The 22,150-nt window shown below is 38.0% G+C and overlaps 1 protein-coding gene across 1 annotated transcript in view; it reads left to right on the top strand.

The window, feature by feature from the left end:
* MYH15 (myosin heavy chain 15) overlaps positions 1-22,150 on the top strand; it is a 135,631-nt gene that overhangs the window by 42,790 nt on the left and 70,691 nt on the right. The window contains 9 exon segments of the mRNA XM_030935953.1: positions 2,413-2,562; positions 3,022-3,192; positions 8,821-8,997; positions 10,466-10,598; positions 13,371-13,438; positions 14,287-14,374; positions 16,853-16,970; positions 17,875-17,998; positions 19,583-19,719. Of these exon segments, the coding sequence (XP_030791813.1) occupies positions 2,413-2,562; positions 3,022-3,192; positions 8,821-8,997; positions 10,466-10,598; positions 13,371-13,438; positions 14,287-14,374; positions 16,853-16,970; positions 17,875-17,998; positions 19,583-19,719 (1,166 nt within the window).

Genomic DNA, 22,150 nt, shown 5'->3' with positions numbered 1-22,150 from the left:
ATTAACTACTTGACTTCATTTTTTTTTCTATTATTTTCTATCATGCACTATTGCCCCCAGTAACCAAAGTCTTCTGTGAGGTTGTTTTAAAAAGAGCCAAGAAATGGGTACACTTAACCCTTGAAAAGTGGAAGTATAGATTTAGCCACCTCATTTCCTCTTCATTGGACAGAAAATGATGAAAATGATTAATTAGTGAGCAACATATTGATCTGTTTCATGAATTCATCAGCAGACTTTTACCATCCATTTCTCCTACTGCCTACATCTCCAGGCTTTCTTCCTATGTTTCTCTACCACTTGCCCCACCTGACCTAACAGTGTCTCTCCCACTCCCACTTCTCAAGTATTTAGGGAATTAAAAGAGGGTAAGCAAGTTAGTCATGTTCTTTTTAAAGTTTCAAAGTGACTGCTGTAGACAGAGTGATTTCTTCTGTGTTACAGAGGATGAAAATCATTCTTGATGCTTTATTTGTACGTGTGTGCTCTTGATGCTGATAATAAAAAACTGTGATGCCATCCAGCTGATGGATTACTGTGGAAATGACTCAAGATAACTGATCAGGGAGTGGGTGACTCATAACTAAATCACCACCAGAAACCAACTGGCTCCTGCTGCGTGCTGTCTCCTGGGCAGAAGGATGGATGTGATAGGCCTATTTTAAATGTTAAGTGGTTGGAGCACGTTCTGTTGCCAGGCTTGGAGAATGGTCAACTAAAATTCTCTCCTCCTTGGAGTATGTCAGAAACCTGCTACTACAGCAGCGCTATTGAGTTATGGAAGCAGGATCTGCATGTGTAGAGCATCATCCAGGCACAAAGGTTGGCGCTGTCCCCAGTGGGTTACTTTAGAACCTTTGCCACACCCCTCCAGGGAAGGAAAAGGCAGCCTCAGTTTTACAGCAGGAGAATCTGAGTCAGAATGATGCACCAAATGGCTATTCTCTGTCCAGGTTGTTGAGAGCAACACTGGGAACTAATAAAATAAAGAGTTGGAAGCTAAGCTTAGGAAGATCCTTTAAGAGTGTTTTTCAGATGAAGATGCTGCTTTCCAGAAAGGTTAGATCACTTGCCAAAGGTTACACAATTCATTGGCATCTACAGCAGTGGCAGAACAAAGATTAGGGATTATAAATTTCTAATGTACTCTATCACTATGTTCAAACTATTATGCATGGTATTACAGATATTCTGAATCTTATTAAAATGGTAAGGAAGACTTCATTCAGGACTGCTGCAATAGATATATTGCAACAGGGGAGAGATACTGGGCTCAACTGCAAGTACAACAAGGTTAAGTGGGGATTTATAGCCCAAGACCAGAGAGAGGGGATCAGTGGGTGGAAAATTACTAACAGTGGGTAGGAGGATTTTTTTAAACTGACCTAACAGGATTCTTGCTAAAGGCAGGCCAATAACATGTACATCAAAGGTAGCGGATAAGGGAACTTAATCAGAGATCAAGGGTGAGTGACTTAGCAGACTTCTTCCTGCAGCTGGGCTAGACAGGCTGAAGACAGGACAGGCAAGGTGGAGGTGAGGGGTCAGAGGATCCTCATTAAAGTTTGGTCAAGGAGAGAGTCTTTGTCAATAGTAATCAGCTGGAGATTGTGTTAGCTTACAGGTTCTGATTCAGTAGGTCTGGGACTGGGCCTGAGACTTTGCATTTTTAGCATACTCTTAGGTGGTGCTGCTGCTGCTTGTCTTAGGGTCACACTTTGAATAGCAAGGCTTTGGGACACAACACCACACCATACCCCGGGATAGTTAATCCTTTAATAATAGGAACGTGATTCCTCTCATCTGTGTTTCCACAAGGAGGCACCAGGCTAGCTTACTCCTTTCTCCTACCCATCTCCTTTCCTCCTTTTTCCTCCCTTCCTCTCTCAAGGAGAAAGAAGGGGGGAGGAAGAAAGGATTCTTCCTACGGAACTCCGGAAGAAAAGAACTGAGGACGAGAGGGGAGAAAGGAGGTCTTAGTTCTTTCCTCTTTCCTGCTTCCTTCTTTTTACTTCTTCCGTCCTTCCTTCCTTCCTCCTCCTCCTCCCTCCCTCTCTCCTCCATTCTTTCTTTCTTTATTTCTTTTCTTTCTTCTTTCTTTCTTTCTTTCTTTCTCTTTCTTTAGTTCTTTCTTCTTCTTCTTTCTTTTTTCTTTCTTCTCTCTCTCTCTCTCTCTCTCTCTCTATATCTCTCTCTCTCTCTCTCTCCCTCCCTTCCTTCCTTCCTTCCTCCTTCCTTCCTTCCTTTCTCTCTCTCTCTCTCTCTTCTCATTGTATTCATCAGAATGTTGGAACCACAGAAGGTCAATAAACACATCCTGATTTGACTAGAAAGTGGTTGCTGATAGAGAATGCCCAGGATTAAAACGAGCACTTCAGTCAGATGAAGGAGTGTTTTCAATGTGATCTCTAGGTAACCTGTGCTGTTGGTGCCCTGTCCAAGTCAATGTATGAAAGGATGTTTAAGTGGCTGGTGGCACGGATCAACAGGGCCCTGGATGCCAAGCTGTCAAGGCAGTTCTTCACTGGCATTCTTGACATCACTGGTTTTGAAATCCTTGAGGTAAGTGTATCTGGTAAGAAGGAAGTCAATGCATATTTATAAGAAGATTAGAAAATGTTACTTGAAGGTGGGAAAATAAGGTCAAAGCATGAGGATCATTCTGTGCAAACCTTAAGGGCTACCTTGATTGGAGAAGAGCTATAATTAATAGTAATTATTGTTGTACTTAATGGTATTAAGTATTTGTTGATTTCTTAATTCTGTCTTACATAAAGGTAAATAGAGGTAAGGGAATTAATTATGATTTTAAATTTTAATACCATTAAGTGCTATGTTATTGCACTTAATGATATTACAATTCAAAATTACAATTAATTGAGTTAATTGAGCATTGGTGTCTTGTTGGGTCTATTTCCGATCATATAATAATGGTTATGGTTTTTTCTTTACCGGACATTCTTGAAAGTGGACCTCAATTTTGTTTTTATCTCTTCTTCTTACCTATTCATATCCTTGAAGTATAATAGCCTTGAGCAACTTTGTATTAATTTTACCAATGAAAAATTACAACAGTTCTTCAATCGGCACATGTTTGTTCTGGAGCAAGAGGAATATAAGAAAGAAAGCATTGAATGGGTGTCTATTGGCTTTGGTCTGGATTTGCAAGCTTGCATAGATCTCATTGAGAAGGTAATATATGTTTTTCTCCTTGTCCATTTTCATTTCGAGAGAATTGTCCCTGCCTGCTACGTTGATCCATGTCAGGACTTAGGCTCTATCAGAGGATGGGAAATGGGGGCAGAAAGTCCTGCACATTTTGTCTTAATGGTGTTTGTGTGCATCACCCGTGGCATCCGAACGAAACTCTCTTGTCAGTTGCCCCCTCCATCATCTCTAACACAGGCTTTCACTGCACATTTGCTGCTAATGCATGGCCTCCACTGTTAATGTGAGAGGAAACTTGTCGAGATTAAAAATTGTCGTGCTCTTGACTGGAAAAACACAGAGCTGAAAATATGAGCACTGTAGGGCCTGCCTGATTAACATAAGGTGAATGAGTAGACCCAGAGCAACTTAACGAAATTTGGCAAATTAGCATGCAAACAAACAACTGCCATCAATCCTCAAGGCCACTACCTTGCAGGACGTAGTTTGTTCATTTAATTGGACAAGTACCAGTTAAAGTAATTTATGACAGTACGTCATGGTTTATTAGTAAATTAGCTGCAGTGTACGGTTTCTGAATTTGGTGATGTCCCAATACTCTGAAATCTTTCTGCATGTTCTGGGAAAGATGAGCGGGGTTTGCTGGGGAATTATGTATGTCCTTTCTGTGGCTTTCTCCAAGGGAGCAAGCATGGCGGCATGTTAGCAGTTATATGCCTCTTGGGCTTCGCCATAATCGTGGATTGCGGTGAATCTTGAAGATGGATCTGGGCAGTCTGAAGCCTTTAATTTCCTGAAAACTCTAGCTATGCTGTCACAGTTGATTCTCAACAATCCTTCTAGGAAGGAGCTAGGGCAACTGACCTTTCCCTGTCCTTTGCAAGCCTCAGGTTTTATCAATCTGTGTCCTATCAATTTCATTTGTTACGGTTTAGATCTTTTCGAAAATAACTATTATTTCCAACAGGAGTAGATATCCTATTGATTTTATTTATTTTATAACAAGTTAACTTCCTGGGGGAAAGACAAGCTGATTAAAAAATAGTAATAATGAATCAACCATGAGCTGATTAAAAATAGTAATAAGGATGAACCAACTATGATCTGGTAAATGTATTCTGGCCTTATAAAAGCTGTAGTTGTCTGGTTAGAAATGAAACAAAAGAACTGGAGGTCCTCAGAGGGACAGATTTAGCTCCTGGCAATTGTCACCTATAATATATACTCACTTTGATTATCACAAGATACTGTTTTCAGGCAGGAACGTGGACATAGACGTTCAGATCCTGACAAGTTCTGTGAATGTTACTGATTTTTAGTTGATCTGAAGTCTGTTGCCTCATTTGTGCCAGTCTTGGTTATTCCAAATAATACACTAGCATCACGGATGTAATTTCCTGTTGTATTTTCTACTGATACAATAAAATGAGAAAAAATTACTGACCAGATGATAAAAGGAAAAGATAAGTCTTTGGTTTTCTACAAACAATTTTAACAGGATCCAGGTCAGGCAAATGAAAATACCAAAGACTTCCTTGAAAAGATTCTAAATTTTGAAAAGACCCATTATGTTGGTTGGGGCTATCTGAAGAAGATTTGTAGCAGATATTAATGATCAAACTCAGTCCTTGAAATAAAATGCATTATGGGATGTTTTTAAAATTCGAAAGAACTAAAACACATCAATGTATATAAAATGTCGTATAGCATGCATCTCTGTATACGTATAAGAAAAAAGGATTTTCATTACATGAAAGTTTCATATTTGTAAGTTTACAAAAAAGTGCCTGTAGTCCCAGCTACTAGGGAGGCTAAGGCAGGAGAATAGCTAGAACCTGGGAGATGGAGGTTGTAGTGAACCGAGATCACACCACTGCACTCCAGACTGGACAACAGAGTGAAATTCTGTTTCAAAAAAAAAAAAAAGTTCATATCAAACTAAAATAAAAAATGTATTTTAACACAAACTTTAATTGTTAATTTGGTCTTCAAGTTTATAGTGACCTTCTTTCACATTTATGCTGTGAACAAATCTATTATAGGATTTGCTCATATTTTATTACTTGAAATATTCTAGTTTGTTTAGAACTTGTGCATCAATAATTTACATACTAAAGTATTAATATATGATGACATATTTATGGTTATACATAAGGCATTGGTAAAGAGATTTTCCCTATTATTTCTTAATAAATACTCTCCAAATTATACATTTAAAAACTTACTATTTGTTTGGTGTAAACACCTTAGAAGGTAACATACTTCTTCCAATAATTTAGCTCTTTGGAAAATTTCTCATGGTATTGGGATTAAGATAGATTTTAGAATTTTACCAGCCTCAAGAGAAAATATACTTCAATACTTCTCGTTCACTGGTTTTTGAGTCCAAACTACACTGCCTAGTTTGATCACATTATTTACTTTATTGGCCTGACTTGACCTGAATAATATATAATGATATACCACCAGACAACAGGAATTTTTGATGTCAGTAGTTAATAGTATCAGGTATCCCAAAGAAAGTTCTAAAATATTTTAAATACTGGTAGCATCTTGGCATTATGTGTTATCACCTCCCAAGGGAAACTTTTCAGATGTGTTCATTCTTAGTGTTTTTAATATAAAATGAATCATATTAATATCTAGTTGTTTCTTGTATGCATATGAGTATTTTCTTTAAACACATACCTCCATGCTTTTTTTGATCGGCAACTCTTACATTTTGTTTGATAATTGATCACAGCAAAGCAGTCAAGTTCCCAGAACTCAGACCTGTATGTCTCAGGGTTCACCTGTCAATTAATTACTTAGCAGAAATGTGCTGAGGGCCTACACTTTAGTTACCTCGGAACCTACTATGATAAGGGTTATGATGTGCAAACCCCAGAAGGCATCATCCTGGCACTCCAGGAACTTCTGGTATTATTGGAAATAAGCCTTAAAACAAAGGCTTTTACTTTTTTTTAAAACCAACAAGTAAGTCTACTTTGCAACTATTTGTTTTGGTTGCTTCCTCTTCACCCCTTTGCTGAAGGAGGGAATCCTGCCCTCGGTTTATGGGAAAGGCTGAACATGTGACATCCAACACTAGACAGATGAGACCAGCATTTTAGTAGCCACATATACTCACAGCCTGCAGGGGGTACACCTTGAACCATGCAGGGCCACAGGAGGGTTGTGCTGAGAAAAGAGTGAAAAAGCAGGGGCTGTGGGAGGCAGGCTTTGTAGTAATTATAGGTGACGTGACAATAGAATCCTACAGGAGGGTGCGATAGGCTTGTTTGAATAATTTCATGGGCTGATAGAGAAATGAAACCCATTACTCAGGTATAAGCAGGCACTATGTATGGTCCCTGCCATAAGGAGAGTGTTTGGCTAAGGGACATAACACATGGGAGCACAACAGAACGGGAACTTTTGAGCCCCTCCTGGTTTTTCCCAGATGTCAAGGCACACATAATGTTGGGCCTTAATTTTAGGCCTTTTACCACACTACTGTATAGAAGACTCTGTGTAAAATGCTGTAGAAAAATGTAAGCATTTTTTATAAATAGCTTTTGCCTTCAGGAAATTTGCAGTCAAGTAAAGGATTTGTAAGTCTAATAAACGTAAAAAATGCATTTAAAAAATTATGTGCTATATGATGCAATAAAATTTTCCTACACACCACATTTTCTCCATCAGCAAGTTGGCACTCAGCTCTAAATTCAATGCATATCTTATTTTTAATGACTTCTCATAAGCTCCAAAACTACCGCTACTCTAGATCAGGGATCAGCAAACTGACTTTGTGGACCCAGTCTAGCCTGCAGCCTGTTTAGGTAAATCAAGTTTGATGGGAGCCTGGCCACACTCATTTTGTTTACATGTTGTTGCATGCTGCTTTCAGTGCTTCAATGACTAAGTGCATAGCAAAGGTCTGAGAGAGACTTTATGGTCCTTTAGAGAAAAAGTGTGCTAATGGAGTTCATGAGATTTGCGGTAACATTTTTGTTTGTTTGTTTGTTTGGTTTTTTGAGACAGAGTCTTTCTCTGTTGCCCAGGCTGGAGTGCAGTGGCCCAATCTGGCTCTGCAACCTCTGCCTCCCAGGTTCAAGTGATTTTCCTGTCTCAGCCTCCCAGGTAGCTGGGATTACAGGCACACACCACCATTCTGGGCCAATTTTTGTATATTTAGTAGAAACAGGATTTTACCATATTGGCCAGGCTGGTCTCGAACTCCTGACCTCAGGTGATCTGCCTGCCTCAGCCTCCCAAAGTGCTGGGATTACAGGTGCAAGCCACCTCACCCAACCTGTTTGTTTTTTTTAAAACACTTTAAAAATGTAAAAGCCATTCTTAGCTCACCGGCTTTCCAGTACAGAGTGCAGGCAGGACTGAGCCCACGAGCCCTACTTTCTAAATCAATGATCCTCTTTAAGCATAAATCAAATCACAGCACTTCATTTAAAAAGTCTCCAAAGGCTTCCTATTACATTTAAAATGAAAGCCACATGTCTTACTACAGCCTATAAGGCCTTTGAGATCCAGCTACTACTTACCTCTTTGACATTCTCTCTTAACATGTACTCCGTCAAGCTAGCTTTTCTCTGCCCACACTGGCCTCTGGCAGGACCTCAGACTTGCCAAGTGGGCTCTGGCCTTGGGGCCTTTGCATTCTTCATTTTTCTGCCTGGAATACTTGTGCACAGATCTTCTCAGCTTGTTGTTTTCATCCAGGAGAAGTGTCTTACCCAATGACTCTATCTGAAACCTCCTTACCCCCTGCTATTTCTTTACTTTGAATGTTTTCTTCAGAGCATTTATATGAAACTAAGTCATTTGTTTTTTGGAGTTATTTCTTTGTTTACTTGCATATTGTCTGCCACTCCACTAGGACATATGCACCCTGAGGACAGGCACTTTGTGTATGTGGCTCACAGCTGCATCAATCACCAGCAGTTACTGGTAAGGGTATTAAGTAGCAGATATTTAATTAATATTTGTTGAATGGATGATTGCTGAGACCAGCTTAGTCAGGGAGACCCTAACCCAGCAGCACTAGAGGAATTAAAGACACACATACAGAAATAAAGAGGTTTGAAGTGGGAAATCAGGGGTCTCACAGCCTTCAGAGCTGAGAGCCCCAAACAGAGATTTACCTACATATTTGTTAACAGCAAGCCAGTCATTAGCATTGTTTTTGTAGATATTAGATTATCTAAAAGTATCCTTTATGGGAAACGAAGGTATGGGCCAAAACAAAGGGTTGGGTCTAGCTAGTTATCTGCAGTAGGAGCACATCCTTAAGGCACAGATTGCTGTGCTATTGTTTGTGGTTTAAGAACGCCTTTAAGCGATTTTCCACCCTGGGTGGGCCAGGTGTTCCTTGCCCTCATTCTTGTAAACCCACAACCTCCCAGCATGGGTGTTATGGCCATCATGAACATGTCACAATGCTGCAGAGATTTTGTTTATGGCCAGTTTTGGGGCCAGTTTATGGCCAGATTTTGGAGGACATGTTCCCAACAGATGATTGCTAGTTTTATGCAGTGAATATTCTTCCCTTTGTCAATTGATTAGGTTCCTGGGAAATAATTTATACTGACCCCCTACTGAAAGTGCAGGTGCTTTTTTTAAAAAAAATCTGCTGCTCTTATGTCTCTTCAACAGCCAATGGGCATCTTTTCCATCCTTGAAGAAGAGTGTATGTTTCCTAAGGCTACAGACCTGACTTTCAAGACCAAACTCTTTGACAACCATTTTGGAAAGTCAGTTCATCTCCAGAAGCCCAAGCCTGATAAGAAGAAATTTGAAGCTCATTTCGAACTTGTCCATTATGCAGGAGTGGTGAGTTACCTCTGGACCCCTGGTCTTGAATTTTCCTGACTTTGCTTCAAATACGCTCAGCCAAAGTCCTTAGATGATATTTAAGTAATGTTTAGATTAAATGAAGAGAAGAACAAAATACATCTCAGTTCCATAAAAAAGGTAGTGTAGCCATTTAGCCCTCAGGAAATGAAATGGCCATACTACAATAGCATTCCATGTGCACAGAGGTCAAAAATCTCCAAATGGACTCTGTCAACCTTAACTCAAAGCAAGTCAGCTTTAGAAAGGCATGGAGACCATCAAAGTCATGGTTTCTCCCCATTTGTCCTTCCTTTTAACTTAACGTTGTGTGAATGAGTGATTTCAATTGATCTTTTCATTGAAGATTTTTTTATTCTCCCATAAAGAAATAGTCAATGTGAAGTAATGGTCTCCAAACTATGGCCAAAAAAGGTTTCTAATGACTCTTGCTGCCTCTCCTCATTTCCTCACTAGTATATATGCCCCTTTTTCTGCATTTCTACTTCTGGATGGTGATTCTGGGTGGAACAAAAAGAGAACTGATAAAGGATAAAATAATACTTCGACCTGAAAATGGCCTGCCAGCTGTACACAGATATGTTTATAGTTCTCTTCTTTGATATCCTGGCATATTAATTATAATGATATATACAGTAAAATACCATTGCAATTGCTAGGGTTTTTTTGAGTGTTCACTGTGTGTCAGAGACAGTTGGATTATTTTATCATTCTTGCCTTTAAAGGACTGATGGTGTGAAATACCATTGAATCCTTCCTTCCTCTTTGTTGTTCTCTCTCCCGGTTCTTTTCTCTCCTCTCTTCTACTTCTTCCCCTATCTCTCTCCCTTCTTCCCATCCTGTCTGTTCCTTTCTTTTGACAACGTTAATGATAAGAATCTTGAGAATCTTTTTGGGATGCCCAATGGACTTTTGGAGTGTTATTCAGTACTATTACCTTAAACTGATTTAAAGGTAAAGGACCCACATAATTTGTGATTTATTAAAAGTAATGCACAGGCTGGGCATGGTGGCTCCCTGTAATCCCAGCACTTTGGGAAGCTGAGATGGGTGGATTGCTTGAGCCGTAGGAGTCTGAGACCAAACTGAGCAACATGTGGAAACTCTATCTCCACACATGCACAATAAAATAAATAAATAAATAAATAAATAAATAAATAAATAAACAAATAAATATAAAATATAGCCAAGTATGGCAGCATGTGCCTATAGTCCCAGTTACTCTGGAGGCTGAGGGGAAGGATTGATTAAGACCAGGAGATCGAGGCTACAGCAAACTGTGACTATGTCACTGCATTCCAGCCTGGATAACAGAATGAGACCCTGTCTCAAAAAAAAAAAAAAAAGAAAAAGAAAAAGAAAAAAAAAAAAGGTAATGCACAGCCTTCTATGTTAACTTATGCAATCTTTTTTCTTTTTGTTACCTGAAATGCATGCCTTTCCAAAGGTACCTTATAATATCAGTGGTTGGCTGGAAAAGAACAAAGACCTCCTTAATGAAACAGTGGTAGCTGTATTTCAGAAGTCTTCCAACAGACTCCTGGCGAGCCTTTTTGAAAATTACATGAGTACTGACAGTGGTGAGTCATACAATCTTCCTTGATTTTTCAGCCTCAGAATGGAACCCATGGCTGCCTCAGCTTTCACAAAAATTCTTGCTTCTTTCCTGTGATATGTTTCTGCTCCCTGTGGTCTGAGTCATCCTCTCTTATTAGTCTTTCTGTTTTCAGGCTGGGGATTCTTCAGGGAGATGTTACTAGTGCTCTAAGATGGATTCAAGAAGTCTGTTCCTGGCCTGCTTTTGTCTTCTACTTCACCTAGCTACAAAGGGAAAACAAAAAACATGTTTTGATGAATGATTTTGGGGCAATAACTTATTGCCCCAAATATCTAAATAACTATATATATACATATATGTATATAACTATATACAGTTATATATAGTAATAACTATATAACTATATAACTATATATGTATATATATAGTTATATAGTTATTGCCACAAATATCTTGAAATATTCTCTTTCACAGCACTCTGTGCACTTAGGGTTATTATAAGCTTTGTGAAGGCAGGTATTATGTCTGATTTGCTCAACTGTAGCCTCTAGCATGCAGCAAATACCTGTTAGCAGGCATTCTATTCTGACAACTAATCTTGTTTAGTAGTTTGTAATTTACAAAGTACTGTTAGATACATTATCTTACTCATTTCTTACCATGACACTTTAAGATATGTACAGTGTTCCTATCTTCCTACCTAGGCTTTGCCATATAGTAGATTTGTAAAATCAGGGATGCTACTTAAGATGAGTTAATGCATATCACTGCATTTAGGATGCAGTGAAAACTTCTGCACCATCATATGATGGATTTGAAGATACTGAGCCAAAGTTGCTAACACCAGCCTCACTGAAGTAAATGCTAACTACACACAGAGGGAAGCTCTCCACGATTTACAGCAAAGTCACAGATCAACAGCCTCTGAGCAGAAACTGGCCTTCAAACATGTTTTGTTTGGTCCACACAAATTTAAAAAATCAGATTTCACATACACATTTGAGTTTCCATTTTCTTTTGAAAAATGGAAATTCTGGGGAAATAGATAATCTAGCCAGCCTGGGTTCTGATTTCCCCATGGCAACAGTACACCAACTGGGGGGTGCATACTCTCACTTTCAAACATACCCTGCTGTTATCTTACACCCAGCTGCATGTTAACTCCCAGCCCCTATCAGGCTGATTGGTTCTCCCGACTGACATAGGGAATGGAGAGAAAATTTAGCACTTTCTGGCTTCATCAGCACATGATGACATAATTCTGGAACATGCCTGAAATCCTCTGGGCCTGCCTCAAGAAGAGATGGAAGCTATTGTGTCCGGACCCAGCTAATGTTCAGGCAGTACATTTGCCTGATTCTAATAGCTGCTAAAGTACCTCTGAGAAGTCTGTTTGATAGTAGCCACATAAGCTTATGACTCCCAGTTGAGTAATTCTCTGATAATAAGAGATCAGAGAATGGTTTGGGCAGAGAATTAGAGGAGAAATCGTCTTCTAACTCTTCAGGGTGTGTACTGTGTTCTTAGGAACTAAAAGACAAGAATTGTTCAGATGGTCTTTTTTTTTTTTTTTTTTTTTTTTAATTCTAAAACACCCTCTGAAAATACTTGCCTCCAAGTTTCTGATGGATCCAAACTTTAAATTGCTAGTCATAACCATACTGTCTCTCGGGGAATCCAAATAATTTAAACCAGGGTTATAATTCTTTTTTAAAAATTAATGAAGTATTCCCTTTTCATGGATGGAAAAACTGAAGTACAAAGAAGTCAAGAGTTTCACTGAGAGACCTGGGACGTTTCAAAAGAACATTAGTGTTTAAGCTTCATGGCATCTGCCACCGCACAGTTGCCACTCAGGCACGGAGAATATTTTATTAGTTTTCCATATTGACAGCTACCCTATTCTGTCCAACTTGCCTATGAATTTTGTTGCTGCTGGGTTGCACATCTTAGTGACTTAGCATTATTCAAATGTTTGTAAAGCTGGTTGGCCTAGCACAGGTTCTTTTGCTTCAAGAAAATGGAAATAGACTTATTATTTTTTATAAATCATGAATATAAATACATGAATGTAGCTAAAAACACAGACAATATGGAAAAACTGAAAAAAGAACATAAAAATTACCTGTAACCTCATATAGATTAACAAACTATTTACATTTTTAAAAATTAATGAAGTATTCCCTTTTCATGGATGGAAAAACTGAAGTACAAAGAAGTCAAGAGTTTCACTGAGAGACCTGGGGCGTTTCAAAAGAACGTTAGTGATAAAGCTTCCCAACATTTTTCATGTTTATAGTCACCCATAACACAGCTGCACTTAAAAACATGTATACATACTCAAGGTCATCATATATAAAATTTAGGCTTTGTAAACTAACTTTTTCTCTAAAAATATCCTAGAAATCTTCCCATGTAAGTTATATGGATCCACGTCATCATTTTAAAAGCTTACAGTGTTTCACTGTATGCATATTCGCTCATAAATTAATCTCCTATGGTGTGCATTTGTGGATTAATTTTATTTTTGCTTAATTTTTTTTGCAGTGACTAAATAATGCTTCAGTGAGTATTGTTGCACAGTTGCCTGATTATATCCTTAAGGAAAAGCACTAAAAATATACATTTTGTGATAAAAGACATACATATTTTGAAGCTTTTGGTAGATATTACCATATTGTTCTAGAACTCTGATGAATTTATGCTTCCATCAGCGAGGTAGGGGAATGTGACAAAAATGAGCTTTTTACATGTTTTCATCTTTTTTCTTTCTTTTTTTTTTTTTTTTTGCTAGCTATACCATTTGGGGAGAAGAAACGAAAGAAAGGAACTTCGTTCCAAACGGCTGCGTCTCTGCATAAAGTAATTTTTAATTGCATCTATTCATATATTAATTGCCTCACAATCTGCATGTGTTATTATGTATTTGACATTTCACATCCTCAAATAAGGATAAAGTATCAGGAATTAGCAAGTTGGAAAAGTTGAAGTTTATGCTATTATAATTAAGGGCTTTATTTTTTTGTTGGTTCCCACCTACAACCCCTTTATCATCCCTGCACCCATCTTCCAGCTGATGTGCATATTGGCTCCTAACAACTCTGAGTTGTCAGAATTGCACTTAGCGAAAGGGGAAACTAAGCTGCCTCTCTGCCCTCCTCTCCAGACCTTAGCCTCTCCCTTGCCTCAAGGGGGACCACCTATGGTGCAATTGGTGCATTTGTGTTTACAGCTCTTGCTTGCAAGGATCAGACTAAAACTGAGTCTGAGTCATTGCTTTTCTCTTCCCCTGCTGTTCCCAGCTTTCTTCACTCCCTAAAAATCTCTCAAACCAGAATTCCCATCTCAGGTTTGGCTTCTAGGGAATCTAACCTAAGATAAAGGTTTTCCACAGAGAGAGAACTTGAGAAACAATTTCTTTTTTCAAGCCATTTTATTGCCCAGCCATAACTTTGATACTGCTATCAAATTCAAAATAGGTAGAGATGATTCACAATTGAACTATGTCTGTCAAATAAATATTGACTTGCCCTAGGAAAGAAATAACGTGCATTGGGTAAGCAGGAAAGAATGTTGAATTCATTATTTTACTGTTAGAATACATCTTGGCTGTGAGATTAAGTTGATAGATTTGGAGACATTTGTGAGGTGGATTGGTGTTTTTAGTGATTTGCAAAGTGATTTTGTGTTTATTATGGTCTCCATTTTAGGAAAACCTGAATAAATTGATGACTAATCTGAAATCAACAGCACCTCATTTTGTGAGATGCATAAATCCCAATGTGAATAAAATGCCTGGTAAGAACTAGATTTCTTTGTAATTCACTCTAGGAAATAGATTTGATATTAGCTATAGTGAATATCTTTTAAAGAAATATTTATTGGTGCCTTTTATATAAGGGTAGAATTTTGTATAGAAAAATGAAAATATGTTAAAAATGAGGTCTTTGGAACCTCCTCAATATTGCCATTGAAATGGACATACAGAAGGATTTCACAGAGCAGTCTCAATTGGGCAACGTTAGAATGTTTGATATTACTATTTAAATTCCTCCTTGAATTTTATGCTGAACATGGATGAGCTCCCATGCCATTGTCTACAAGGGCAAACTATAATAAAAAGGGAATTGAATAATCAATTAGGGGATTAAGGTAGATATTTCAGCATAAAGGAAGTTATTTGGTCTGAGTTATCTAAATTGACCATAAAGACAGTTCCTAAATCCATTTCTAATTGTTGAGAACACCCTCTAGTCCTCCATGCCAATGCCAACATCTTCTTCCCTCTTTCTAATAGCATTCATTTTTTATAGTTATGTAATTCTGGGCAGTGGATATCTTTTGATCAGTGAATAGTTGTAGGGGGATGATGTGATAGGTGGATGTTGGTGGTTTTTTTTTTTTTTTTTTTTTAATGTTTTCAATTCCCCAAACAAGGGTTTTACCAAAAATAACTACATGGATTGCTTTCCTTACTGCATGAGCTTGAAGATCCCCATCCATCTCTTTGGAGTTACAGGCCCCTCTGGAGCTTGGTTTGGAGGCTGTCGGCCTCCAAGGAGTATATATGACAAGTCCTAAGTCTTTAGAGCACTAACCACCTTTATAATATGTAGCCAGATGTTGCTGGTTCTGATTTCTGAGGTTCCTTAGTATCTTGCATTTTTACTAACCTTCTATAATTAAGACCCCAATCCTGACACACTATGGCCTATTTTGAGAAAGTGTGATACAAAACAATGATGTTGCTATTAGAGTTTCTGCGATACAAACACTTCATGTTCATTCACGGCTGTATGTTTTTGCCTCATTGTTTCCTATCAGCTGGATTTCTGGATGTGTCTAGGGACACTGCTTCCATCTAGCAAGGAATCTAATTAGCTGTGTTCTATTTTGGAGCAATTCTGTTACCTATTAGAGTTGCTTCCCATGGAGTCAACTTGGATTTCAGCAGGTTTGGTTTTTTTCTTAAAGTCATGAGACAAAGTTATAAGAAAAGCTTCATGATCTAATCAAAGCAGTTATTCATATGTACTTAAAGAGAATGAGTGAGTCTGATGTTAAGGTGTCATAGGATTCTACTCCCTGTATCCCCCCTTTTTTAAAAAAAGTGACAATTTGAGGCAGAATCTTGCTCTGTCCCTGAGGCTAGAGTGTAGTGACTGGAGTGCAACTGTACGATCTTGGCTCACCACAACCTCTGCCTCCTGGGTTCAAGCAATTCTTGTGCCTCAGCCTCCTGTATAGCTGGGACTACAGGTGTGTACTACCATGCCTGGCTAATTTTTACATTTTTAGTAGAGACGGGGTTTCGCCACGTTGGTCAGGCTAGTCTCGAACTCCTAGCCCCAAGTGACCTGCCCGCCTCAGCCTCCGAAAGTGCTGTGATTACAGGCTTGAGCCGCTGTGCCGGCCTACTTGTGTCTTCTTATAGATTATCTTTTTCTGTCTGTGAAAGGAATTGGAGTATAGAAATATGGGTATATGATTTAAGTTTGTTTCCGTGACCTTGGGCATGGAGTCCTTTTTTGTTTTCATTTTTCATGTAATACCGTAGTAGGAATTTGTGATAGGAGATGTGGTCCTTGGCTTGTTTCAGAAGACTCTCTGAGGGCAAGGACAGTGGCTTCTTGGATGGTTTTTCAAAGGCTTCTATTGGAGATTGCAGCCGACAGCTGCAGTAGAGCTTCTTTTGATGAATGAGAAGGTGACAGAAGGATGCTTATACTACAGAACAGGACTTAGGCACTCTCATGAAAATAAGGGGAGAATGAGGTCTGGCATGTGGACAAGTCCTTCCTAAGCAAAACTGTAAACAGAATGTTGTGCTTGTGTCCGTCTTCGCCTTTCCTTTCATCCTTCCTTCTTCTTATCCCTTCCCCCTGCTGCGCAGAGAAAGCAGTTCTCTTTTGTGTTCTTATCACCCTTTCTGGATGGTTTTTGGTTGGCAAATGAATGTGAGACCAGCCACTTACATTCTAGCAAAAAATGTAATCTTTTTGCCTTCCAAGAATATTTGCTTATAAACATCTCATCTAACTGTGAATTAAGGGGCTTGTTCCATTTTAAAGGAATTTCAGGGAAATCATATTTGGAGATGCCTACATAATAGGATGATTACTGTGAGTACTATCAGGCCATAAGTGAGTGAACTCCTATGACCTATCATGTGGAAACTATCCAATTCAGACTTTCTTTTAACCCAAGATGCAGCAACAAAATCTGGGCCAATAATTTTTTTCAGGCACAGATCCACTGTGACTCTTTTTTTTCCAGGTATACTGGACCCTTACTTGGTTCTACAGCAGTTGCGCTGTAATGGTGTCTTGGAAGGGATTAGGATATGCCGTGAAGGTTTTCCAAACCGACTGCAGTATGCTGATTTTAAACAAAGGTAAACATACATTCCAGGATCCAAGAAGCCTGAGGCAGTTCATTCTGTTTTCCTCCCTTTCCGAGTGTTTAGGCATACATTGTTTGTTTGGTTGATGTCCTCCAGACTACAAATCGATGTGTTTTGGTGGTGGGAAGATATATGATGACAGAGTTCCATTATTATTTCCCCTTAAATCCAACATCCATGTAACTGTAATATCCTTAAATCTCTATTAACAGATAATAGACCCACATATAGAGGAAATAAATACAGAAGAAACATATGGAGGCTGAATTGAGTCTCTGAAATGTTGTGTGTACTTAATCGTAGCTGCCATCCAAGCACCCCGTGGCTTTACTAGCAAGCCCCTGAAAGGAAGGAAGCCAGCAGGGTATATGGCAGGAGGCAGGAGTGGCATCTTTTCTATTTCCTGGATTCTAGAAGTTTAAATTATAGGTCATCAAGTCAATTTGAGCAAAGTCTGGTAGAGTAAAAAAGGGTATATTTCTTGCTTTAGAATTAAGAGGCATATTTGTTGTTTTCCACCAACTCACCAACAGGGTGAAGGAATCCTGGAAAAGACATTTAATGTCTCTGCTTTTCAGTTTCCTTATCCATACAGTAGAGATACTTATGCTTTCCTCCCTCCCTCTCTTTCCTCTTCCAATCCCGCCCCTGCTTAATTGAGCAATCAATCAAATGAGGTTGCTTCTAAAGCAATATGAAAAGTACAAACTATTATACCAATGCAAGGGATTATTGCTTGTACCCTCGTTATTGTTACTAAGAATTTTGTGAAAATTGAACGTATTAATAACAGAGATAAAAATCTATATCTCCTTTCACCTCATTTGTCTAGATTAGTCTTTATTTGAATAATATGATTTCCCAACCCCAGGATTTTTTCTTTATTTTAAATTAGGTACTGCATTCTGAATCCAAGGACCTTTCCAAAGAGCAAGTTTGTGAGCAGCAGAAAAGCAGCTGAAGAATTACTTGGCTCCTTGGAGATAGACCATACCCAGTACCGATTTGGAATCACTAAGGTAACCAGAAAACTGCAAAGAATGCATTTGGAGACAAATGGGGGGAAGAGTGTGTATCTTAAAATACCTGTGAATGCTCAATTGTAAGGCATTCTTCAGCTGTCATGACCATAAATAACACAAATAGATCTTAGTTGAAGGTGAAAACTTCAGTGCTGTTTGAGAAAAATATTCAATGTTTTTTAAACCTCAGTTTTGACTACATTTACATTTTTATAATTAGTCATCTAAGCAAATTTGTGCCAAGATATAAAATACTGAATCAACCTGGTGTTGTGAGAAAATGTGTATATATTAGAGCTAGAAAAAGGTGAATCGACTTGCTGGAGCTAATGGCTCATCTATGTGTGAACTGATTCATCCACAATATTCTTTTAGGGACAGTATTCTTTTAGGGACTAATTTCTCTGAGTAATTTAAAACTTCAAAGTTAACCCACTATTAAAAAAATGAATCCAAAACCAACTTCCTTAAATGTGATTCCCTAAATTCTATTTCATCTTAGATGAGCTTGGGATTCACATATTTTGGGAACTTCTAACTAATCAATAGATTTGGCCTTATCTGGCAGTCAACATCAGTTTGTTCATAATGACATCCATATAAGGAACAAATTATTTGAAGGAGAGTTGGAAAATTCAGGATAAAGACCTCATAGAATTAGAATTCTGTAGGATATGGTTATAACATGTTGACTCCCACATTTTGAGTACTTGGGAATCAGTTTCTGCTGTTTATTGTTTCTGCCGATTTTCACTGATGATGCCTGCCTTCCTTGTGTGTTTAGTTATTTTTGCTGTATGCTACTCCTCTGGGCCAAGACTGACATGAGGCAAGTGAAGCTCCTAAGGCACAAATTTCAAAGAGGCTCTCATTCTCGGGGTTGAGCAAGTGAGGTTGAGAGGCACACACTCTCAGGGCACTCTCACACTTAGTGCCTCCATAAAATGTGTGACTTAGGCACCTCACTCATTTCACCTTGTTTGTTAGTAATTATTCTTGAAAAAATACTTCTGTGGATTATTTGATGCCTAGACAAAAGTGCCTTACTCTAGAACAGACGTCAGCAAACTACGGCCCAAGAGCCTGGTCCTATTTTTAATATATGGTCCACTAGCTAAAAATGGTTTTAGATGGTTCATGAATTGTTTAAAAAACAAGAATATCCTAAAGAGATTGTATGTAGCCCATAAAGCCTAAAAATCTTTACTATCTGATCCTTTACAGAAAATGTTTGCAGAACGCTACCTGGTACTTTGGAGCACTGCATGCCTGAGCCCATCTTAAAACTTAAACCAGGTTCCCTGAACAATTGAGACATTATTAATAGATAAGGGGAAGAATAGTTTACGTTCTTAAGCAAACAATAGAACCACATGATTTAATAACATGTTTTTTTTTTCACATTTTAGATTTATAAAATCAGACTTTCTAGGATGTAGATTTTACACATTAAATAAAACTTACAAGAAATGGAATTGATACATTTATCCCTAGGAGCACAACAGTTGCTCACAGGATCATTCAATAAACATTTGCTGAATACTCATTATGAGTGGAGCTAACATCTGACTTTTCTTTTAGGTGTTTTTTAAAGCTGGGTTTCTGGGCCAACTGGAAGCAATGAGAGATGAGAGACTATCTAAAGTCTTCACATTGTTCCAAGCCAGAGCACAGGGCAAACTGATGCGAATCAAATTCCAGAAGATTCTGGAAGAAAGGTATTATATGCCCACCCTGCACCCCCACTGCTAGGGTAATAGTGTGCCTCAACCAGTGCAACTAATCTCATTGCCTTATAGTAGGTCAAGAGCTGCCTTCTCTGGTTAGGCTGGGTCTTAAACATTTTTAAATCATGATATAACAAAAAGACAGAGTGCAAAGGGCTTTTATTGCCCTATTCAACCAAGTATAGGCATAATTCAGATATTTCTTGCCATGCTTTCAGGCTTCCCTTTGAGAGAGATTTTTATATTCTGAGAAGTCTGGATCTCTGAGAGTGGTGCGACTCACAATTTATATCAGAAGCAGACCTGGAAAGGTTTGCATATATCCCACAGCCAACTCTGTGGGGAAGTATGCTTCAAAGACTGAGGTGTTCTGACCCCTTTGTTATGTCCCGTGGGTCAGAAACTGTGGCTCTTGTTGACATGTAATCATAACTTTCTTACTTTATTTCAGACAGGTTCACTAGGGACATTTATCACCACGCTTGTACATTCTTAGGCATTGGTTTTGTCTATTGTTTAATAGAATCATGGAAAGCAAGCTAGCAAAATCTCCAAACAAAGGGACTGTGAGCAAGGGATGCTGAAGTTGTATTTATTTTTTCCTTAGCATATATTGTCTTCTGAAGAGAAGTTTACAGATCTTGGTGTAACTTGTTTAATTGACAATTTGTTAATTCTGTTTTTTCTCAAGAGAAAATGATTACATGGTGATGTCAAAGATAATAGAGAGACAACTCTTAAGGGTCTTCTGTGACTCTCATATAGTGGTCAGTGTGGTATGGGAGTTTGGGGGTCAGGAAACATGGCTTCTAGAACCAGTTGTGTAAACTTGGGTAAGATTCTTAATTTCTCTATAGTTTACTTTCTTAATGTCTAAAGTGAAACCTTTATGATCCATTCTCTCTAAATTGTGATTTAAAAATTACTTTGAAAGATCGCAAGCAAATAAAAAATACAAAAAATACTATAATACGTACTCATGGAGTCATCATGAAGGCATTTCAATTCTTAACATTATTAATTTTTTATTTTTGTAGAAACAGGGTCTCCCTATGTTGCCCAGGCTGGTCTCGAACTCCTGGGTTCAACAATCCTCTTGCCTCAGCCTCCCAAAGTGCTGAGATTACAGGCATGGGCCATGGCACCCAGTCAACTCTTAACATTTTTTTTCTGTAATTGCTAACATTTTAAAAAATTAACATACATAGTTGAAGCCCCCATATAGTTCTGCTGTAATCCAAGTCTTACCTTTTCCTTTTCAGACCTTGAGTTTGTGTCTCTCATTCCATGTTTTATATATGTCATATAAAAGTATGTTTTCATACCTTTGCTTACTCAATATGCAGACATCCTTAAAATGTGACATGATTTTACATGTGCTTAGTCTTCATGTAAATAATATTTTGTATATATTGCCCTGAAGTTTGTCTTTTATATTCAGTATTATTCTTTGAAATATATCAGTGTTAATGAATCTAGGGCTAGCTTATTGATTTTAACTGCTGTATAGTATTCCATTATATAAATGTATCATAATTTATTTATCCATTTTCCAGCTAATGTAAATTTGTTATTTCCTTTGTTTTTTTTACCAGTAGCTTCTGCAGTGACATTTTTGTAAATGTCTCCCCATTCGTATATATGAGAGTTTCTTGAGGGCATCATTACTCAAAATACTCCATTTTCTGATAATAGTTTGTGGATAGCAGCTGGTCTGAGGCACACACTTTGAGTGGCACTTCTCTAGGGCATGAATTAATAATAGGTTTTAGGTCACACACAACTTCAACTTTGCAAGATGTTGCCAAATTGCTTCTAATATACCATACTCTCCACCAGCAATGTATGAGAGTTCCGTTGTCCCATGTTCTCACCCACTTGTGGTATATCAGCCTTTAAAAACTTTTGTCAAATGTCTTCATATTTCTGACTTTGGGGAAAGCTATCATTTCCCTTTAAAGAATGATGTTCAGTGTAGTTTTTTTTTGTTTGCTTTGTTTTGTTTTTTGTAGAAATGACTTATTGTATGAAGGACATTCCTTCTATTTTATTTTGTTAAGCATTTTTATCAGGAAATTATTTAATCATTTATCTGCATCTATTGAAACAATCACGTAGTTTTTCTGAATTAATCTATAAATGTATGGAAATATATTAACAGATTTTTTAAAAAGTTAAACTTACTTTGGTTAAGAAATATTTTCATACATTGATGGGTTTGATTGTAATATCACCATGAGATTTTTCATCAATATTCATGAATAAGATTGGCCTATAATTTTCATCTGCTGTGTTATCTGAATTTGAATCAAGGTTATCCTAACCTCATAAACAGTTGAAGAATGTTTTCTCTCTTCAAAACATGAACCAGTTTATAACTGGTCTTTGAATCTTTGGTAGGCATTGCCAATAAAATAATCTG

This window comes from Rhinopithecus roxellana, chromosome 1, assembly GCF_007565055.1.
Source record: "Rhinopithecus roxellana isolate Shanxi Qingling chromosome 1, ASM756505v1, whole genome shotgun sequence".
NCBI classification, from domain to species: domain Eukaryota; kingdom Metazoa; phylum Chordata; class Mammalia; order Primates; family Cercopithecidae; genus Rhinopithecus; species Rhinopithecus roxellana.
The sequence above is the reverse complement of the archived record's forward strand: the minus strand, read 5'-3'. Positions and strand labels throughout refer to the sequence as shown.